Here is a 25146-nt window from a genome sequence, read left to right on the forward strand (position 1 = left end):
CTGGTGCTCCCTTGCACCATCCAGTGCAGGCGGTCCCCCGTCCAACCCACCCCACCCCTTTCCTGTCCTGGACAGAGGAGCCGGCCGAAGCTGGCACCTGTGCCCAGGACAGACTTGCACTACAACAACTTGTTCTGAATGTGCAGGTTAAATGCTCTGACCTGACCTAATTGAAAAGAGTAGTCCATAGAATGGCAGCAGCGGGTTTCCTTTCTCAGTATCTGTGTGGTCCTTAACCATGTGTCTGACGCCATATAACCGTAAAAAAAAATGTGTTGAGTGCGTTGTTAAATAAAATATTTCTTTCATATTTCCTTGTGTCTGGATAAGAAAATCTTCATTATTGAGACATACATGAGTTGTCTCCCTTGAATTATAAACCACTAAAATACAAAGCAGAAATTATATCCATACAAACCAGGCCTGGATACAAACCAGGCCTCAAGCCAGGTCCAAATTAGAGGGAAAAGTCACTGCTCTCTCAAACTTTGAGAAAGCAAAGTTTTTAACATGAAGGCAACATTAAATACTAATAATAAAATACTAATAATTTTGACATATTTATTTGTATGTTGAATTCATTCATTGTGACAAAGTGTGTTAAGCTAGTCTCCCACAAACAACTTATAATTTATGAAAACATAATAAAACAAAAACATTTAATAACCAAACAATAATAAGAAATATCTTTGTCTACCATTCGCAGCCAAAGGCTTGTATTTGAATGAACCGGTCAGTGTACAAAAAACTTGTTCAAAGACTATAAAGTCTATTTTAATACCAATTTCAACATTGTTATATTTTGACTCCCTAATGCTGTTGCATGTCTGTTCTTTTTGTTTGTCCTCCTTGTGTGAAACAGACCAACCTCTCCTGCTGATGACTCATTTCTATTGTCATACACTTACACACAGTTCTAATGTAATTGAGTATCGTAACAAAATTGTAATAGGCCTAATAAAATATACAGTCATATGCATTGTTTTTATGAGAGATGACAATCATTACAAAATTAACCACTACTGTTTATAATACTTTTTAATAACAGAACAAACAACTAGCATTAATAAAATGGCACTAATATATGAACTCAAAGAAGTAACTCTTTGACTGAAGCAAAAAATCAAAGTTTATAACAGGCCTACTCATCGTGATCAAGTGACAGTATTGCAACTATTAGTGTGAAATAAAGTGACTTATGAATAGGTTTTCACTGAGCAAATTAAATTTTAATTAAAAAACATATTGGATATACTAATATACAAAAAATACAATAGAGTTACTAAAAGTTATAGGCTTCAACAGTCAGTAGCACAGTTTACATTTAGTGTAAGACACAGATTGAATAATTCAGGTGCGAAATTTCAAAGAAGGAGAGGAGTTGCACACAACCAGCAACATAAAACAAATAATAAAGCTAAATGATGAACGGTGAGAGAAGAAACACTCTCCACTTTCCAGGTTTGGGCGAGTATATGACAAGTACCAACACGTGTTACCCTTGGACTGTGATTCAGAATTTCACTACGACATGTTGTTATTAAACACTGCATGGAAAAAGAGTTTGCATTCTTAGAAGAAGTTATTTAGAATGTTGTCTATCATTTGCCACTTTGATGACCTCAGTTGTGTGTGAATCGTTTGGAATCAAATCTAAACTGGTACATGCACATGTATTTCAGTTCAGTATTTTTGTCCAGCATATTTCTTTGTTTATGTTTATAATGATTTAGTATAATGAAGAATATTTCTTCTCTTGTGTTTAACTAATGTTTTGTTTTTCCAGAAAGCAATAGGGAAACTTGACAAATACAGCCGACAGGAAGTCTTGGACAATAACTGGCTCAAGAGAGAGGTTTGTTCATTTTACATTGTGTTGATTCACAATATTGTATAATTTTACATCAAGTATTAATTCACAATATTGTATAATTGTACATCAAGTGTTAATTCACAATATTGTATAATTGTACATCAAGTGTTGATTCACAATATTGTATAACTTTACATCAAGTTTTGATTGACAATATTGTATAATTTTACATCAAGTGTTGATTCACAATATTGCATAATTTTACATCAAGTTAATTCACAATATTGTATAATTTTACATCATGTTAGTTCACAATATTGTATAATTTTACATCATGTTAATTCACAAAATTATCTAATTTTATATTATGTTGATTTACAATATGATATAATTTTATGTCAAGTGTTGATTTACAATATTATACTAGTATATGATTTTATGTTGGGTGTTTATTCACAGTATTATATGATTTTATGTCGGGTGTTTATTCACAGTTTGATATGATTTTATGTCGGGTGTTTATTTGCAGTTTGATATGATTTTATGTCGGGTGTTTATTCGCAGTATTATATGATTTTATGTCAGGTGTTTATTCACAGTTTTATAAAATTTTATGTCTTGTGTTAATTCACAGTATTATATGATTTTATGTCTGGTGTTAATACACAGTATTATATGATTTTATGTCGGGTGTTAATTCATAGTATTATATGATTTTATGTCTGGTGTTAATTCACAGTTTTATATGATTTTATGTCTGGTGTTAATTCACAGTATTATATGGTTTTATGTCGGGTGTTAATTCACAGTTTGATATGATTTTATGTCTGGTGTTAATTCACAGTATTATATGATTTTATGTCTGGTGTTAATTCACAGTATTATATGATTTTATGTTGGGTGTTAATTCACAGTATTATATGATTTTATGTCAGGTGTTAATTCACAGTTTTATATGATTTTATGTCTGGTGTTAATTCACAGTATGATATGATTTTATGTCTGGTGTTAATTCACAGTTTTATATGATTTTATGCCGGGTGTTAATTCACAGTATTATATGATTTTATGTCTGGTGTTAATTCACAGTAAAGTGTTGATAATTGTACATGGCAGGTGTTAATTCACAGTATTATATGATTTTATGTCTGGTGTTAATTCACAGTAGTATATGATTTTATGTCGGGTGTTAATTCACAGTATTATATGATTTTATGTCGGGTGTTAATTCACAGTATTATATGATTTTATGTCTGGTGTTAATTCACAGTTTGATATGATTTTATGTCTGGTGTTAATTCACAGTATTATATGATTTTATGTTTGGTGTTATTTCACAGTTTGATATGATTTTATGTCGGGTGTTAATTCACAGTATTATATTATTTTATGTCTGGTGTTAATTCACAGTATTATATGATTTTATGTCAGGTGTTAATTCACAGTATTATATGATTTTATGTCTGGTATTAATTCACAGTATTATATGATTTTATGTCTGGTGTTAATTCACAGTATTATATGATTTTATATCAGGTGTTAATTCAGAGTATTATATGATTTTATGTCGGGTGTTTATTCGCAGTATTATACGATTTTATGTCGGGTGTTAATTCACAGTTTTATATGATTTTTATGTCTGGTGTTAATTCACAGTATTATATGATTTTATGTCTGGTGTTAATTCACAGTATTATATGATTTTATGCCTGGTGTTAATTCACAGTATTATATGATTTTATGTCTGGTGTTAATTCACAGTTTTATATGATTTTATGTCGGGTGTTAATTCACAGTATTATATGATTTTATGTCTGGTGTTAATTCATAGTTTTATATGATTTTATGTCTGGTGTTAATTCACAGTATTATATGATTTTTTGTCGGGTGTTAATTCACAGTATTATATGATTTTATGTCGAGTGTTAATTCACAGTGTTATATTATTTCACATGTAAAGTGTTGATAATTGTACATGGCAGGTGTTAATTCACAGTTTTATATGATTTTATGTCGGGTGTTAATTCACAGTTTTATATGATTTTATGTCGGGTGTTAATTCACAGTATTATATGATTTTATGTCTGGTGTTAATTCATAGTTTTATATGATTTTATGTCTGGTGTTAATTCACAGTATTATATGATTTTTTGTCGGGTGTTAATTCACAGTATTATATGATTTTATGTCGGGTGTTAATTCACAGTGTTATATTATTTCACATGTAAAGTGTTGATAATTGTACATGGCAGGTGTTGATTCACAAGCATGAAGTCGAAGAACTGACAGAGCATGTGATGAACTTGGAGAAGTCGAACCTCGATATAATGAGTCAGCTCTTTGAGTGCACGATAGATGATCTCAAGATATCAAGGTAAACACTGGAACCTTACAGTAAACAACTTATGTTTGTCAACTTACAACCATGTCCGGTGTATCGGCGCATCCGGTGTATCGGCGCACTTGGTATTTTGCTTAAGTATGCTTAGGAAGTTGTCATGTTGTCGGAGTTTTTAACAAATTAAAGTTCATTTCCTTTTTCAATGATTATTCAAGTATCAACATATTTGTTGTTAAGGGTGCAATTAATTTTTTTTTTTTAATTATCAATAATTATATCATAATTTCAAAATAAATCATTCACCTGTTTTTGTGTATATAAACGCGAAGTAGGTCACCCTTATTGATATTAAGAATGTTAAAACCAGTCTAAAACACCTTTCCCGCATTTTTTAAATTATAGTAAACAGTATAAATGTAATTATTTTTGTTCGGTTATTTTTATTTAAACTGAAAAGGAAAACACAGACAAATGCAAACAAAACAAAAGTTTTACACCTTAATTGATAGTTATTCCAGTTCACAATTGTCACATTGTTATAAAAAATAAAAGCGAAATAAGATCCAAGTGGGTGCACAATCTATCCGAGAAAAATAAAATCCATGTAGGCATCTTAGCCATGCATAACAATGAACATGGCATCTGCAGTACTGTGCCACTCAAGAAAACGATTCTGAAACTGATCATGAGATTGGTCATGTGTGATCGTTCATTTTCATAGTAATCTTTTTAACAAGACAAAACAAAAAAGTACAAAAATAATTCTGGGACAATAGTGTAGTGTTTATGGGTTAAAAGTGAGGTCATGAGCAGTCTATAAATAGCGGGGTCAACAGTCCACATCTACTGCGCCGAATCACCGGACATGCAAATTGTTTCGGATACAAGGGGGTGCCTATATTTATGCACCATTTTAAAATGTTTATTTACTACAGACATAAAACAATTTGTAGTGTATTTCAGATTATGCACTGCTTCATTGGTGAGAGAGACATTTTATTAAGTATTTCACAGTGTTCACATAGAAAATGGTCCTTGAATGCTTAGGTGCACCGATACACCAGACAGTACTGTAATGAAAATGTTCTCTGACCAACATTGAAGAAAAAAAAGTAAAGTTAACTGTTTTGAATTTTGTTTTGATAGAATTACGGTAAAAACAAACTGTACAAATGTTTTGTTTGGGTTCTACACTGTGTTTTAGATTGTATCTGTGTTTGGGTCTACACTACATGCAGTGTGATTCAGACTTTAATTTCCAAGACAGGGTGTAACTTTGTTGTATAGCACGCCATCACGTTGTCATGACATTTGATTGACTCTTGTTTCAGACAGTTCTTCCTGACCCAGTTTGAGGACAACGAGAACCTTGAGGAGACTGGGATCCTGGAGCTCGATCTCGCTCAGCTTTCCTTCCCCGAGGAATGTGCGGGGGACTTTGTCAATGAACTCGCTGCTGAGGTCAAAGGTCAGTCGCTCAGTTGACACTCGGAGAAACAAGCACCACGCTTGGGTCTGCTGTGTCAAGTATAATGTTGTCAGTTTAGTATTTAGAACATATTTTCAACTTTTGTTTTCTACCTGCGACATGTCATTGTTCAGTCTGTTTACATCTTACTTAGGCTAGGTCACTTTCAGTCACAGCAGTCTTCCTGAGGCAAAGAAATACTCTTTTCATTAATATTATTATGTTTTTTCTTTAGTGGTTACAAATAATAACTGTTTTAGCTGTTTTGTTTTAAATATCAGTGGTGACGAGAGTAACTAACAGATGTAGTCAGCAGTAGTCACTGATACTGTAACCATGTAGCTTATTAAAACGTTTGTCTGTTTGTGCTTTGCATGAGTATTAGGTGTTATGGAATGGGATGTGTAGCTTATTAAAACTGTTGTCTGTTTGTGCTTTGCATGAGTATTAGGTGTTATGGAATGGGATGTGTAGCTTATTGAAACTGTTGTCTGTTTGTGCTTTGCATGAGTATTAGGTGTTATGGAATGGGATGTGTAGCTTATTAAAACTGTTGTCTGTTTGTGCTTTGCATGAGTATTAGGTGTTATGGAATGGGATGTGTAGCTTATTGAAACTGTTGTCTGTTTGTGCTTTGCATGAGTATTAGGTGTTATGGAATGGGATGTGTAGCTTATTGAAACTGTTGTCTGTTTGTGCTTTGTATGAGTATTAGGTGTTATGGAATGGGATGTGTAGCTTATTGAAACTGTTGTCTGTTTGTGCTTTGCATGAGTATTAGGTGTTATGGAATGGCATGTGTAGCTTATTAAAACTGTTGAGTATTAGGTGTTATGGAATGGCATGTGTAGCTTATTAAAACTGTTGTCTGTTTGTGCTTTGTATGAGTATTAGGTGTTATGGAATGGGATGTGTAGCTTATTGAAACTGTTGTTTGTTTGTGCTTTGCATGAGTATTGGGTGTTATGGAATGGCATGTGTAGCTTATTAAAACTGTTGTCTGTTTGTGCTTTGCATGAGTACTAGGTGTTATGGAATGGGATGTGTAGCTTATTGAAACTGTTGTCTGTTTGTGCTTTGTATGAGTATTAGGTGTTATGGAATGGGATGTGTAGCTTATTGAAACTGTTGTCTGTTTGTGCTTTGGATGAGTATTAGGTGTTATGGAATGGGATGTGTAGCTTATTGAAACTGTTGTCTGTTTGTGCTTTGCATGAGTATTAGGTGTTATGGAATGGGATGTGTAGCTTATTCAAACTGTTGTCTGTTTGTGCTTTGCATGAGTATTAGGTGTTATGGAATGGGATGTGTAGCTTATTAAAACTGTTGTCTGTTTGTGCTTTGTATGAGTATTAGGTGTTATGGAATGGGATGTGTAGCTTATTGAAACTGTTGTCTGTTTGTGCTTTGCATGAGTATTAGGTGTTATGGAATGGGATGTGTAGCTTATTCAAACTGTTGTCTGTTTGTGCTTTGCATGAGTATTAGGTGTTATGGAATGGGATGTGTAGCTTATTAAAACTGTTGTCTGTTTGTGCTTTGTATGAGTATTAGGTGTTATGGAATGGGATGTGTAGCTTATTGAAACTGTTGTCTGTTTGTGCTTTGCATGAGTATTAGGTGTTATGGAATGGGATGTGTAGCTTATTAAAACTGTTGAGTATTAGGTGTTATGGAATGGGATGTGTAGCTTATTGAAACTGTTGTCTGTTTGTGCTTTGTATGAGTATTAGGTGTTATGGAATGGCATGTGAGATTGCATCGTTAACTTGTGTGTACAACTCAATGTTGTGTGCTACTCAAGAAAGAAAAAAGAAAGAAGTGTTTTATTTAACGACACACTCAACACATTTTATTTACGGTTATATGGTGTCAGACATATGGTTAAGGACCACATAGATTTTGAGAGGAAACCCGCTGTCGCCACTACATGGGCTACTCTTCCGATTGGCAGCAAGGGATCTTTTATTTGCACTTCCCACAGGCAGGATAGCACAAACCATGGCCTTTGTTGAACCAGTTATGGATCACTGGTCGGTGCAAGTGGTTTACACCTACCCATTGAGCCTTGCGGAGCACTCACTCAGGGTTTGGAGTCGGTATCTGGATTAAAAATCCCATGCCTCGACTGGGATCCGAACCCAGTACCTACCAGCCTGTAGACCGATGGCTTGCCACGATGCTACTCGAGATATCACTATAACGTCTGTCTGTCTGTCCATCCATCTGTCCCATCTATAGTTTTCCGGATGTTCCCCAATTTGGTATATAGCTTTATCTTGTACTGTTACAGATCAAGTTTGGCTGTCATGGCGATTTACCCATTTTTCACACAGTTATAACCCTTGAACTTACGAGATATGAACATTTGTTTTCCAGACTTTTTTTTGTTTTGACAGTGCCTGACAATATTGAGATGACATTTTGACTATAGCTTCATCATGTATGGTTACATATCAAGGTTAACTTTCATGGCCCTTGAACGTATTAGATAGAGAAATGTGCTGGGCCCGGCAGAGGACGTATATTCCTTTAGCAGTACTCTCAGAATGCTTGAACGTATTAGATAGAGAAATGTGTTGGGCCCGGCAGGGGACATATATTCCTTTAGCAGGACTCTCAGAATGCTTGAACGTATTAGATAGAGAAATGTGTTGGGCCCGGCAGGGGACGTATATTCCTTTAGCAGGACTCTCAGAATGCTTGAACGTATTAGATAGAGAATGTGTTGGGCCCGGCAGGGGACATATATTCCTTTAGCAGGACTCTCAGAATGCTTGAACGTATTAGATAGAGAAATGTGCTGGGCCCGGCAGAGGACGTATATTCCTTTAGCAGGACTCTCAGAATGCTTGAACGTATTAGATAGAGAAATGTGCTGGGCCCGGCAGAGGACGTATATTCCTTTAGCAGTACTCTCAGAATGCTTGAACGTAATGTGTTGGACACCGGCAGAGGACATATATTCCTTTAGCAGGACTCTCAGAATGCTTGAACGTATTAGATAGAGAATGTGTTGGGCCCGGCAGGGGACATATATTCCTTTAGCAGTACTCTCAGAATGCTTGAACGTATTAGATAGAGAAATGTGTTGGGCCCGGCAGGGGACATATATTCCTTTAGCAGTACTCTCAGAATGCTTGAACGTATTAGATAGAGAATGTATTGGGCCCGGCAGAGGACGTATATTCCTTTAGCAGTACTCTCAGAATGCTTGAACGTATTAGATAGAGAAATGTGTTGGGCCCGGCAGGGGACATATATTCCTTTAGCAGTACTCTCAGAATGCTTGAACGTATTAGATAGAGAAATGTGTTGGACACCGGCAGGGGACGTATATTCCTTTAGCAGGACTCTCAGAATGCTTGAACATATTAGATAGAGAAATGTGTTGGGCCCGGCAGAGGACGTATATTCCTTTAGCAGTACTCTCAGAATGCTTGAACGTAATGTGTTGGGCCCGGCAGGGGACATATATTCCTTTAGCAGGACTCTCAGAATGCTTGAACGTATTAGATAGAGAAATGTGCTGGACACCGGCAGGGGACGTATATTCCTTTAGCAGGACTCTCAGAATGCTTGAACGTATTAGATAGAGAATGTGTTGGGCCCGGCAGAGGACGTATATTCCTTTAGCAGTACTCTCAGAATGCTTGAACGTATTAGATAGAGAAATGTGTTGGGCCCGGCAGAGGACGTATATTCCTTTAGCAGGACTCTCAGAATGCTTAAACGTATTAGATAGAGAAATGTGCTGGGCCCGGCAGAGGACGTATATTCCTTTAGCAGTACTCTCAGAATGCTTGAACGTATTAGATAGAGAAATGTGTTGGGCCTGGCAGGGGACATATATTCCTTTAGCAGGACTCTCAGAATGCTTGAACGTATTAGATAGAGAATGTGTTGGGCCCGGCAAAGGACGTATATTCCTTTAGCAGTACTCTCAGAATGCTTGAATGTATTAGATAGAGAAATGTGTTGGGCCTGGCAGGGGACATATATTCCTTTAGCAGGACTCTCAGAATGCTTGAACGTATTAGATAGAGAAATGTGTTGGGCCCGGCAGAGGACGTATATTCCTTTAGCAGTACTCTCAGAATGCTTGAACGTATTAGATAGAGAATGTGTTGGGCCCGGCAGAGGACGTATATTCCTTTAGCAGGACTCTCAGAATGCTTGAACGTATTAGATAGAGAAATGTGTTGGGCCCGGCAGAGGACATATATTCCTTTAGCAGTACTCTCAGAATGCTTGAACGTATTAGATAGAGAATGTGTTGGGCCCGGCAGAGAACGTATATTCCTTTAGCAGTACTCTCAGAATGCTTGAACGTATTAGATAGAGAATGTGTTGGGCCCGGCAGAGGACGTATATTCCTTTAGCAGTACTCTCAGAATGCTTGAACGTATTAGATAGAGAAATGTGCTGGGCCCGGCAGAGGACGTATATTCCTTTAGCAGGACTCTCAGAATGCTTGAACGTATTAGATAGAGAAATGTGCTGGGCCCGGCAGAGGACGTATATTCCTTTAGCAGTACTCTCAGAATGCTTGAACGTAATGTGTTGGACACCGGCAGAGGACATATATTCCTTTAGCAGGACTCTCAGAATGCTTGAACGTATTAGATAGAGAATGTATTGGGCCCGGCAGAGGACGTATATTCCTTTAGCAGTACTCTCAGAATGCTTGAACGTATTAGATAGAGAAATGTGTTGGGCCCGGCAGGGGACATATATTCCTTTAGCAGTACTCTCAGAATGCTTGAACGTAATGTGTTGGGCCCGGCAGGGGACATATATTCCTTTAGCAGGACTCTCAGAATGCTTCAACGTATTAGATAGAGAAATGTGCTGGACACCGGCAGGGGACGTATATTCCTTTAGCAGTACTCTCAGAATGCTTGAACGTATTAGATAGAGAAATGTGTTGGGCCCGGCAGAGGACGTATATTCCTTTAGCAGGAATCTCAGAATGCTTGAACGTATTAGATAGAGAAATGTGTTGGGCCCGGCAGAGGACGTATATTCCTTTAGCAGGAATCTCAGAATGCTTAAACGTATTAGATAGAGAAATGTGCTGGGCCCGGCAGAGGACGTATATTCCTTTAGCAGTACTCTCAGAATGCTTGAACGTATTAGATAGAGAAATGTGTTGGGCCTGGCAGGGGACATATATTCCTTTAGCAGGACTCTCAGAATGCTTGAACGTATTAGATAGAGAATGTGTTGGGCCCGGCAAAGGACGTATATTCCTTTAGCAGTACTCTCAGAATGCTTGAACGTATTAGATAGAGAAATGTGTTGGGCCTGGCAGGGGACATATATTCCTTTAGCAGGACTCTCAGAATGCTTGAACGTATTAGATAGAGAAATGTGTTGGGCCCGGCAGAGGACGTATATTCCTTTAGCAGTACTCTCAGAATGCTTGAACGTATTAGATAGAGAATGTGTTGGGCCCGGCAGAGGACGTATATTCCTTTAGCAGGACTCTCAGAATGCTTGAACGTATTAGATAGAGAAATGTGTTGGGCCCGGCAGGGGACATATATTCCTTTAGCAGGACTCTCAGAATGCTTGAATGTATTAGATAGAGAAATGTGTTGGGCCCGGCAGAGGACATATATTCCTTTAGCAGTACTCTCAGAATGCTTGAACGTATTAGATAGAGAATGTGTTGGGCCCGGCAGAGAACGTATATTCCTTTAGCAGTACTCTCAGAATGCTTGAACGTATTAGATAGAGAATGTGTTGGGCCCGGCAGAGGACGTATATTCCTTTAGCAGTACTCTCAGAATGCTTGAACGTATTAGATAGAGAATGTGTTGGGCCCGGCAGAGGACGTATATTCCTTTAGCAGGACTCTCAGAATGCTTGAACGTATTAGATAGAGAAATGTGTTGGGCCCGGCAGGGGACATATATTCCTTTAGCAGGACTCTCAGAATGCTTGAACGTATTAGATAGAGAAATGTGTTGGGCCCGGCAGAGGACATATATTCCTTTAGCAGGGCTCTCAGAATGCTTGAACGTATTAGATAGAGAATGTGTTGGACACCGGCAGGGGACGTATATTCCTTTAGCAGTACTCTCAGAATGCTTGTTTATTTTCTGTGTTGACAGTGCGTCCGAAAAGTGCCATTCAGAAGGCGATAGAAAACAAAGTGTTTTCCCTGGTGACACCGCGCCCACCGGCAGACTCTGACTCAGAGGGGGAGGAGGAGGAGGAGGAGGAAGATGGAGGTATGCTGTGTTTTCTTTCTTCCTGTTGGTTCCATCAGTTCCAGCCAATAACATGTGGAGGAAAATGATTTACTTGTTTACCTTTGTCAGTAATACATATATACAGTAATACATATATACAGTAATATGTATATAGAGTAATACATATATACAGTAATACATATATACAGTAATATGTATATACAGTAATACATATATACAGTAATTATACATATATACAGTAATACGTATATACAGTAATACATATATACAGTAATATGTATATAGAGTAATACATATATACAGTAATACATATATACAGTAATACATATATACAGTAATACCTATATACAGTAATATACATATATACAGTAATATGTATATACAGTAATACATACATACAGTAATATGTATATAGAGTAATACATATATACAGTAATACGTATATACAGTAATACCTATATACAGTAATATACATATACAGTAATACGTATATACAGTAATTATACAGTAATACATATATACAGTAATACGTATATACAGTAATACATATATACAGTAATACAGTAATACGTATATACAGTAATATACATATATACAGTAATACGTATATACAGTAATTATACATATATACAGTAATATGTATATACAGTAATACATATATACAGTAATACATATATATAGAGGTTATTACCAGAGTGTTTTTCGGTATCGTCAATATCATATATTGGGAATAAAAATTGTATTATGTGAGCCTCTGGCAAAATAATGTCTTTATCATATAAGCTCAAGCTTAATACAACGTGTTTTTGTAAATTGTACACACAACTTTCATTCCAGTCCGCCATTACTAGATATGCAAATGATGTAAGAATATGTGGGCCGGTGTATTTTTGAATGGAAATTACATCGAACTCGAATGACGTCAATTTGGATGTCCTTACATCAAAATAAAGTTATGCCTAAAAATGTTTGTTTTCTGAACGCTGGACAGCTTTCAGTGTCATTGAAATGTTTTTATTTGATGACTATGAATGCATACGTCAATCATGGAGTGTCACCCAAGTACGTTTGCTTAAATGTCAATAAACCTAGTGCCGAGACCTCGACTAATTTACATCTAATTTGCAAAGTTATCAAGTACATATACAGTAATACGTATATACCAGGGGTGGGGAAAAATTAAATTGTCAATCGGTCCCACTTGATGTCATCACTACGGGGGAGGGGGGGGGGGGGGGGGGAGAGGGAAAAAAAAGAAAGGAATAAAAAAGATTGGAATAAAAGTTAAGAATTTTAATTCCCATATATATATATATATATATAAATTACGAGTATTCAGTACTGTGTCCTGAAAATTAATAAAAGATGGCACCGTTGAAGCGTTTGACAGCCTGAGCTAGCACATATTTGGACAAAGATATTAAGAACGTCATCACTGATTGGACGAAATTTGACCTCTACTGGCTCTAGAGATAACCAGTACATGTAGCTGTTCTGCTTACTCCCACTTGTTAACAAAAAAGTGGAAACCTTTTGTTAATTTTAAAATCCTTTATAATTATTGGATACACTACATTGGACAGTCAACAATAAATACATTTATAGATTATTTCAGTATATTTTATGCTATTTCAAGCAGTTTGTATTGCATAAAAGCCTCTTGCTTCGGACTAGGACACTCGACCCGACAGAGCTCTGTACATACATGTTGACAGGTGTTGATTGTAACCAGTTGCAAACTCTGGGTCCTTTGTTTTAATTGGAGTGTAATACCTTAATGGCGCTCAAAAAGAATGGTGTTATAGTTAATGTCTGTTTAATCTCTTGATCGGCTCAGCGACTTTGACAAAATGAATGTCCAGCCTATAGTGGCTGTGGATTGACACTACTGTAGGTCCCACTTCAGTGGCTGGCGATTGACACGACTGTAGGTCCCACTTCAGTGACTGTGGATTGACACGACTGTAGGTCCCACTTCAGTGACTGGCGATTGACACTACTGTAGGTCCCACTTCAGTGACTGTGGATTGACACTACTGTAGGTCCCACTTCAGTGACTGTGGATTGACACTACTGTAGGTCCCACTTCAGTGACTGTGGATTGACACTACTGTAGGTCCCACTTCAGTGACTGTGGATTGACACTACTGTAGGTCCCACTTCAGTGACTGTGGATTGACACTACTGTAGGTCCCACTTCAGTGACTGGCGATTGACACTACTGTAGGTCCCACTTCAGTGACTGTGGATTGACACTACTGTAGGTCCCACTTCAGTGACTGTGGATTGACACTACTGTAGGTCCCACTTCAGTGACTGTGGATTGACACTACTGTAGGTCCCACTTCAGTGACTGTGGATTGACACTACTGTAGGTCCCACTTCAGTGACTGGCGATTGACACTACTGTAGGTCCCACTTCAGTGACTGGCGATTGACACTACTGTAGGTCCGACTTCAGTGACTGTGGATTGACACTACTGTAGGTCCCACTTCAGTGACTGTGGATTGACACTACTGTAGGTCCCACTTCAGTGACTGGCCATATATACTTAGGCAGACTTCAAAATCACAGACGTCTGAAACACCAGCCATATTGACCATTATTTATTTATTATTTTAAATCATGCACAAGATATCAATGTCTGGGCAGGCCGGTTCACTTGACGGATAAGAATTTGTTCCAATAATAGAAATGGACAAGTGCTTCGGACCGACAAGAATGACAAAAGTGACTAATTTACATCTAATTTGGAAAGTTATCAAATTCTTAAAGTATGTGATCTGAAAAATATCAGATACTTTGATTGCACTGAAAATGTAAGATATTATATGATAAACAGTAATACGTATATACAATAATATGTATATACAGTAAAACATATATACAATAATACATATATACAGTAATACGTACATACAGTAATACATATATACAGTAATATACATATATACAGTAATACGTATATACAGTAATATACATATATACAGTAATACATCTATACAGTAATACAAATATACAGTAATTATACATATATACAGTAATACATATAATATACAGTAATACCTATATACAGTAATACATATATACAGTAATACCTATATACAGTAATACCTATGTACAGTAATACGTCTATGCAGTAATACGTCTATACCGTAATATGTTTATACAGTAATACATATATACAGTAATACGTCTATACAGTAATACGAATATACAGTAATTATACATATACAGTAATTATACATATATACAGTAATACCTATATACAGTAATACGAATATACAGTAATACGTCTATGCAGTAATACGTCTATACCGTAATATGTTTATACAGTAATACATATATACAGTAATACGTCTATACAGTAATACGTCTATACAGTAATATGTCTAGACAGTAATACATATATACAGTAATTATACATATATACAGTAATACGTCTATACAGTAATACGAATATACAGTAATTATACATATATACAGTAATACCTATATACAGTAATACGAATATACAGTAATTATACCTATATACAGTAATACCTATATACAGTAATACCTATATACAGTAATACCTATATACAGTAATACGTATATACAGTAATACGTATATACAGTAATACGTATATACAGTAATACCTATATACAGTAATATCTATATACAGTAATACCTATATACAGTAATACGTATATACAGTAATATACATATATACAGTAATACGTATATACAGTAATACATATATACAGTAATTATACATATATACAGTAATACGTCTATACAGTAATACGAATATACAGTAATTATACCTATATACAGTAATACCTATATACAGTAATACGAATATACAGTAATTATACATATATACAGTAATACCTATATACAGTAATACCTATATACAGTAATACGTATATACAGTAATACGTATATAGAGTAATACGTATATAGAGTAATATACATATATACAGTAATACCTATATACAGTAATACGAATATACAGTAATTATACATATAAACAGTAATACCTATATACAGTAATACCTATATACAGTAATACGTATATACAGTAATACGTATATAGAGTAATATACCTATATACAGTAATACGTATATAGAGTAATATACCTATATACAGTAATACGTATATACAGTAATATACCTATATACAGTAATACGTATATACAGTAATATACCTATATACAGTAATACGTATATACAGTAATACCTATATACAGTAATACGTATATACAGTAATACCTATATACAGTAATACGTATATACAGTAATATACCTATATACAGTAATACGTATATACAGTAATATACCTATATACAGTAATACGTATATACAGTAATACCTATATACAGTAATACCTATATACAGTAATACCTATATACAGTAATACGTATATACAGTAATACGTATATACAGTAATATACCTATATACAGTAATACATATATACAGTAATATACCTATATACAGTAATACCTATATACAGTAATACCTATATACAGTAATACGTATATAGAGTAATATACCTATATACAGTAATACGTATATAGAGTAATATACCTATATACAGTAATACCTATATACAGTAATACCTATATACAGTAATACCTATATACAGTAATATACCTATATACAGTAATACATATATACAGTAATATACCTATATACAGTAATACCTATATACAGTAATACCTATATACAGTAATACGTATATACAGTAATATACCTATATACAGTAATACGTATATACAGTAATATACCTATATACAGTAATACATATATACAGTAATATACCTATATACAGTAATACGTATATAGAGTAATATACCTATATACAGTAATACGTATATACAGTAATATACCTATATACAGTAATACCTATATACAGTAATATACCTATATACAGTAATACATATATACAGTAATATACCTATATACAGTAATACGTATATACAGTAATACCTATATACAGTAATACGTATATACAGTAATATACCTATATACAGTAATACGTATATAGAGTAATATACCTATATACAGTAATACGTATATAGAGTAATATACCTATATACAGTAATATATACAGTATATATATACAGTAATACGTATATACAGTAATACCTATATACAGTAATACCTATATACAGTAATACCTATATACAGTAATACAGTATATACAGTAATACAGTATACCTATATACAGTAATACCTATATACAGTAATATGTATATACAGTAATATACCTATATACAGTAATACCTATATACAGTAATACCTATATACAGTAATACCTATATACAGTAATACGTATATACAGTAATACGTATATACAGTAATATACCTATATACAGTAATACCTATATACAGTAATACCTATATACAGTAATACCTATATACAGTAATATACCTATATACAGTAATACGTATATACAGTAATATACCTATATACAGTAATACCTATATACAGTAATACCTATATACAGTAATACGTATATAGAGTAATATACCTATATACAGTAATACGTATATAGAGTAATATACCTATATACAGTAATACATATATACAGTAATATACCTATATACAGTAATACGTATATAGAGTAATATACCTATATACAGTAATACATATATACAGTAATATACCTATATACAGTAATACATATATACAGTAATATACCTATATACAGTAATACCTATATACAGTAATACGTATATACAGTAATACCTATATACAGTAATACGTATATAGAGTAATATACCTATATACAGTAATATGTATATACAGTAATATACCTATATACAGTAATACCTATATACAGTAATATACCTATATACAGTAATATACCTATATACAGTAATACGTATATAGAGTAATATACCTATATACAGTAATACGTATATACAGTAATACCTATATACAGTAATACCTATATACAGTAATACCTATATACAGTAATATACCTATATACAGTAATACCTATATACAGTAATATGTATATAGAGTAATATACCTATATACAGTAATACGTATATAGAGTAATATACCTATATACAGTAATACGTATATACAGTAATATACCTATATACAGTAATACGTATATACAGTAATATACCTATATACAGTAATACGTATATACAGTAATATACCTATATACAGTAATACGTATATACAGTAATATACCTATATACAGTAATACGTATATACAGTAATATACCTATATACAGTAATACGTATATACAGTAATACCTATATACAGTAATACCTATATACAGTAATACCTATATACAGTAATACCTATATACAGTAATACCTATATACAGTAATACGTATATACAGTAATATACCTATATACAGTAATACGTATATACAGTAATATACCTATATACAGTAATACGTATATACAGTAATATACCTATATACAGTAATACGTATATACAGTAATATACCTATATACAGTAATACGTATATACAGTAATACGTATATACAGTAATACCTATATACAGTAATACGTATATAGAGTAATATACCTATATACAGTAATACGTATATAGAGTAATATACCTATATACAGTAATACGTATATACAGTAATACGTATATACAGTAATACCTATATACAGTAATACCTATATACAGTAATACCTATATACAGTAATACCTATATACAGTAATATACCTATATACAGTAATATACCTATATACAGTAATACCTATATACAGTAATACCTATATACAGTAATACGTATATACAGTAATATACCTATATACAGTAATACGTATATACAGTAATACCTATATACAGTAATACGTATATACAGTAATACCTATATACAGTAATACCTATATACAGTAATACGTATATACAGTAATACCTATATACAGTAATACCTATATACAGTAATACCTATATACAGTAATACGTATATACAGTAATATACCTATATACAGTAATACGTATATACAGTAATATACCTATATACAGTAATACCTATATACAGTAATACCTATATACAGTAATACCTATATACAGTAATACGTATATACAGTAATATACCTATATACAGTAATACGTATATACAGTAATATACCTATATACAGTAATACATATATAGAGTAATATACCTATATACAGTAATACGTATATACAGTAATATACCTATATACAGTAATACATATATACAGTAATATACCTATATACAGTAATATACCTATATACAGTAATACATATATACAGTAATATACCTATATACAGTAATACCTATATACAGTAATACGTATATACAGTAATACCTATATACAGTAATACGTATATAGAGTAATATACCTATATACAGTAATATGTATATACAGTAATATACCTATATACAGTAATACCTATATACAGTAATATACCTATATACAGTAATATACCTATATACAGTAATACGTATATAGAGTAATATACCTATATACAGTAATACGTATATACAGTAATACCTATATACAGTAATACCTATATACAGTAATACCTATATACAGTAATATACCTATATACAGTAATACCTGTATACAGTAATACAGTCAAACCCGCTTATTTGCATACCCTCGGTGCTGCTCGATTTTGTGCAATTAACCGGGTTAGTCGATTAACCGATAGAGTACCGACTTTCACTTTGTAACAGCCATCCAACTACAAAGTGGCATGGGAGACAGTCTAGCATAATGCGGTACTTCATACCGGAACTATTACAGTTAACACATGTCACATGCAGTTAGATATATATAAATGTAAAAAAATATATCTATCGATATATATAATTAGCATGGCGTTTTTGTTTTAATCTGCCAGACCAGAAATCATTTTCTAAAAAACCAACAACGTCCGTCACTGGGCGTCGTTTTCTAAAAACACAAACTGGCGTCATTTTCTAAAAACACAAACTTTGTGCATTAAAAAAAAACCCCACTGACCATCCACTAGTGTAAACAAAGTGTATTAGCCATGTAGTTAATGAGATAAACTTGAAACAACAGAACCATCAAAAAAATCACGTTTCATCGGTGCACGTGTTTACAAAATGACGTCAGTTTCCGGAATTACCGGGCTGTTGATTGACCGAATAGAATTACGTGAACTTGTATGCATTTGCTGGTATGGTGTTCTTTCCATCCCAAAAGATACGGCAAGCTTTGGTATTATTTGTGATCCCCAAATAATGACTTTGCTATAGTTAAGCAATTAAAGTTAAGCTCGGCTAGTGAGTCGTTATCAGTTCCAGCAGTCTGCATTGCATGCATGACCGGTCTAACACAATTGACTGACCTTCATGGTGAGGTCCGACTGATTGGTGTCTAACAATATAGCAGAAACTTAGGGACGATCCATAAATAACGGTCTTTGTTATGTTTGTTTTTTTGACGACCTCCCCCACCAGTCTTTTTTTTTTCCGCTACATTTTCCGGGAAGCAAGTGATAAATCGTTTCTTTTGCGTTTAACAGATATAGCGTACACTGCATCTAATGAATAAGTGAACAACAACCCTTTCTCGGTCACATTTATTAAAAACATAACCGCCTAGGACGATTGATCTGTAATCTTTTAATTATTAACAAGGCTTCTCAACATAACGTAATACTTAATACAGAACAATGATTGCCCTGAACACGTCAATCGAATAGGGCCTCAATAGTTGAGTGCGCATGCGTACAAGCGCACAGGCGGTACTTCTAAAAATAATAGTCGGAGAGTTACTTGTTATTGAGATGGCCTCTGATTAACAGCAATATATTGCAAACAAAACATTAGGTCTTAGGTTTATTCAACTTAATTATGTCATTCTTAAATCTTGTAGTCGGGTATTGTGATTCGCCAGTAGTAACGTGCACACCATCTCATTTGCATGTCACACGTCGACTCTGTAAACAGCGATTACACTTACAGTCGGCTTACCACACAGTGAGCTCAAACAAAACAGATTAATCGGTGATTTATTTGAGTTTTTTTGCCAAAGTTTGATAGACATTCTCAGTCATTTGTGACATTAATTTAGCACCAAAAAAAACAAAAAAATCGTTATTTATATGTGCAAATAACCGATATATAGCCTGTAGTCTGTGCAATTAACCGGATGTTTTGTAGTGTTATAAGGGCAAATGGTTCCGTGTTGGGTGAAAATAGTCGATTAACCGAATTATGCTATAAACCGATGTGCAAATAAGTGGAGTTGACTGTATGTATATAGAGTAATATACCTATATACAGTAATACGTATATAGAGTAATATACCTATATACAGTAATATGTATATACAGTAATATACCTATATACAGTAATACGTATATACAGTAATATACCTATATACAGTAATACGTATATACAGTAATATACCTATATACAGTAATACGTATATACAGTAATACCTATATACAGTAATACGTATATACAGTAATATACCTATATACAGTAATACGTATATACAGTAATATACCTATATACAGTAATAAGTATATACAGTAATACCTATATACAGTAATACCTATATACAGTAATACGTATATACAGTAATACCTATATACAGTAATACGTATATACAGTAATATACCTATATACAGTAATACGTATATACAGTAATATACCTATATACAGTAATATGTATATACAGTAATATACCTATATACAGTAATACGTATATACAGTAATATACCTATATACAGTAATACGTATATACAGTAATATACCTATATACAGTAATACGTATATACAGTAATACCTATATACAGTAATACGTATATACAGTAATATACCTATATACAGTAATACGTATATACAGTAATATACCTATATACAGTAATACCTATATACAGTAATACGTATATACAGTAATACCTATATACAGTAATACCTATATACAGTAATACGTATATACAGTAATATACCTATATACAGTAATACGTATATACAGTAATATACCTATATACAGTAATACGTATATACAGTAATATACATATATACAGTAATACGTCTATACAGTAATATACCTATATACAGTAATACGTATATACAGTAATACCTATATACAGTAATACGTATATACAGTAATACCTATATATAGTAATACCTATATACAGTAATACGTATATACAGATAATAGAAGTAAATCATACAGTAATACGTATATACAGTAAATTACCTATATACAGTAATACGTATATACACGTAGTAATTTACGATATATACAGTAATAATATACAGTAATAGACCATATACAGTAATACGTAGACGACCCACCAGTAATACAGATACTATATACAGTAATAACACATACAGTAATACGTATAGCGTATCATACAGTACTACGTATATACGTACCCTGCCATCACCACGTATAAGTAAAGAAATATCTATATACAGTAATACGCAAAGAATACGGTATACCAGTAATCACGTATATAACGAGTACCTATATATGCCCAATAAGTATATACGTATTTATACAGTAATGACGTAATACGTATAAAAATACGTAAAATACCTATATACAGTAATACGTGTATACAGTAATCCCTATACAGTAATACGTATATACAGTAATACAAATATACAGTATATACGGTATATGAAGTAATACGTATGTACAGCAAATTGATATACAGTAATACAGTAATATACCTATATACAGTAATACGCAAATACAGTAATCACCTATATACAGTAATACGTATATACCTAATATACCTATATACAGTAATACGTATATACAGTAATATACCTATATACAGTAATCGTATATAAAGTAATATACCTATATACAGTAATACCTATATACAGTAATACCTATATACAGTAATACGTATATACAGTAATACATATATACAGTATAAGCATAATACATATACAGTAATACGCTATATACAGTAATACGTATATACAGTAATACTATATACAGTAATACGTATATACAGTAATATACCTATATACAGTAATACGTATATACAGTAATACGCTATATACAGTAATACGTATATACAGTAATACAAATATACAGTAATACTATATACAGTAATACCTATATACAGTAATACATATATACAGTAATATACATATATACAGTAATACCTATATACAGTAATACGTATATACAGTAATATTCATATATACAGTAATACGTATATACAGTAATACCTATATACAGTAATACATATATACAGTAATACCTATAACACAGTAATACGTATATACAGTAATACATATATATACAGTAATACCTATATATAATACATATACAGTATATATACAGTAATACATATATACAGTAATACCTATATACAGTAATACGTATATACAGTAATACCTATATACAGTAATACCTATATACAGTAATACATATATACAGTAATACGTATATACAGTAATATACCTATATACAGTAATACCTATATACAGTAATACATATATACAGTAATACATGTATACAGTAATACATATATACAGTAATACGTATATACAGTAATACATATATACAGTAATACATATATACAGTAATACATATATACAGTAATACGTATATACAGTAATACATATATACAGTAATACATATATACAGTAATACCTATATACAGTAATACGTATATACAGTAATACCTATATACAGTAATACCTATATACAGTAATACATATATACAGTAATACCTATATACAGTAATACGTATATACAGTAATACATATATACAGTAATACGTATATACAGTAATACCTATATACAGTAATACGTATATACATATAATACCTATATACAGTAATACCTATATACAGTAATACATATATACAGTAATATATAAGTAATATACAGTAATACGTATATACAGTAATACCTATATACAGTAATACATGTATACATAATACATGTATACAGTAATACATATATACAGTAATACGTATATACAGTAATACATATATACAGTAATACATATATACAGTAATACAGTAATACCTATATACAGTAATACCTATATACAGTAATACCTATATACAGTAATACCTATATACAGTAATACCTATACAGTAATACGTATATACAGTAATACCTATATACAGTAATACGTATATACAGTAATACCTATATACAGTAATACGTATATACAGTAATATACCTATATACAGTAATACGTATATACAGTAATACCTATATACAGTAATACCTATATACAGTAATACATATATACAGTAATACCTATATACAGTAATATACATATATACAGTAATACGTATATACAGTAATATACCTATATACAGTAATACGTATATACAGTATAATATCCTATATATCAGTAATATCGGCTAACTATACATAGTAATATACGGGCTATATAGGGCAGTAATACCACAGAAGGGGAAAGGGGGGAAAGAAAAAGAAAAGAGAAAAAGGAAAGAAGTATACAGTAATACAGTCAACGGCGCTTATCTAATATTTGCATAAAAGGTCCTGGTTGCTGGCTCGACTTTGTGCAATTAACCGGGTTATTATGTTCTATTATACGGTCGATATAGTCACCCGACTTTCACATTGGGTAGACTAAAGCATCTCAACATACAAGTGGTCTTATGGGGAGAAAGCAGTCTAGCATTAATGCGGTATGTGGGGCGGGGTGGGGGGGGGGTATGGATTGTTGGTGGGGGGGGGGGGGGGGAGTTGTGGGGGGGGGGGGGGGGGGAGCTATCATATGAGCTGTCCTGGAAGCAAAATAAAAAACTATTACTAGTTATACAGCATGTCACATTCTTAGTTAGGAATTATATAGATAATGTTAAAAAAAAAAAAAAAATATTATCGTATGGCGATATATTATTAGGCATGGCGTTTTTTTGTTTTTAATCTAGCCAGTACCAGGCAAATCTGTTTCATAAAAGATTATACCCTAATCAACTGTCCGTCACGAGGGCGTAAAAAACCTGTTTTCGGTTAAAAAGCTACAGAACTGGCAGTCTGTTTTCTCTAAAAAACTCGCAGACACGAAGCTTTGTGCATTGTAAAAACAAAGCGTGCGCCACTGACCATACGTTAAACCATCGCACGTAGTGTAAACAAAGTGTACCTTATTGACGGCCTGTAGTTAATGAGATAAACTTGAAACAACAGAACGATGCGAAAAAGTTCACGTTTCATTTCATCGGTGGTCACAGTGTTTGAGCAAATATGACAGGCTATTTGTGTTTCGCCGGAATTCCACGTTAAGCCCGGGGTATCTGCTCGGAGGAGGTTGAACCTGGGCTTGATTGATTTATCGACGAATAGAAATATATATTGCGTGAA

The 25146-nt window shown here is 33.1% G+C and overlaps 1 protein-coding gene across 1 annotated transcript in view; it reads left to right on the forward strand.

Annotated features, from left to right (window-relative positions):
* Positions 1-11929, forward strand: part of LOC121370231 (coiled-coil domain-containing protein 83-like) — a 31956-nt gene extending 20027 nt beyond the window's left edge. The window contains exons 7-10 of the mRNA XM_041495355.1: positions 1787-1855; positions 4066-4187; positions 5486-5622; positions 11742-11929. Coding sequence (XP_041351289.1) covers positions 1787-1855; positions 4066-4187; positions 5486-5622; positions 11742-11929 — 516 coding nt within the window. The remainder of the gene's footprint in view (positions 1-1786; positions 1856-4065; positions 4188-5485; positions 5623-11741) is intronic.
* The last annotated feature ends 13217 nt before the right edge of the window (positions 11930-25146 follow it).

The sequence above is a fragment of the Gigantopelta aegis genome, chromosome 4 (genome assembly GCF_016097555.1).
Source record: "Gigantopelta aegis isolate Gae_Host chromosome 4, Gae_host_genome, whole genome shotgun sequence".
NCBI classification, from domain to species: domain Eukaryota; kingdom Metazoa; phylum Mollusca; class Gastropoda; order Neomphalida; family Peltospiridae; genus Gigantopelta; species Gigantopelta aegis.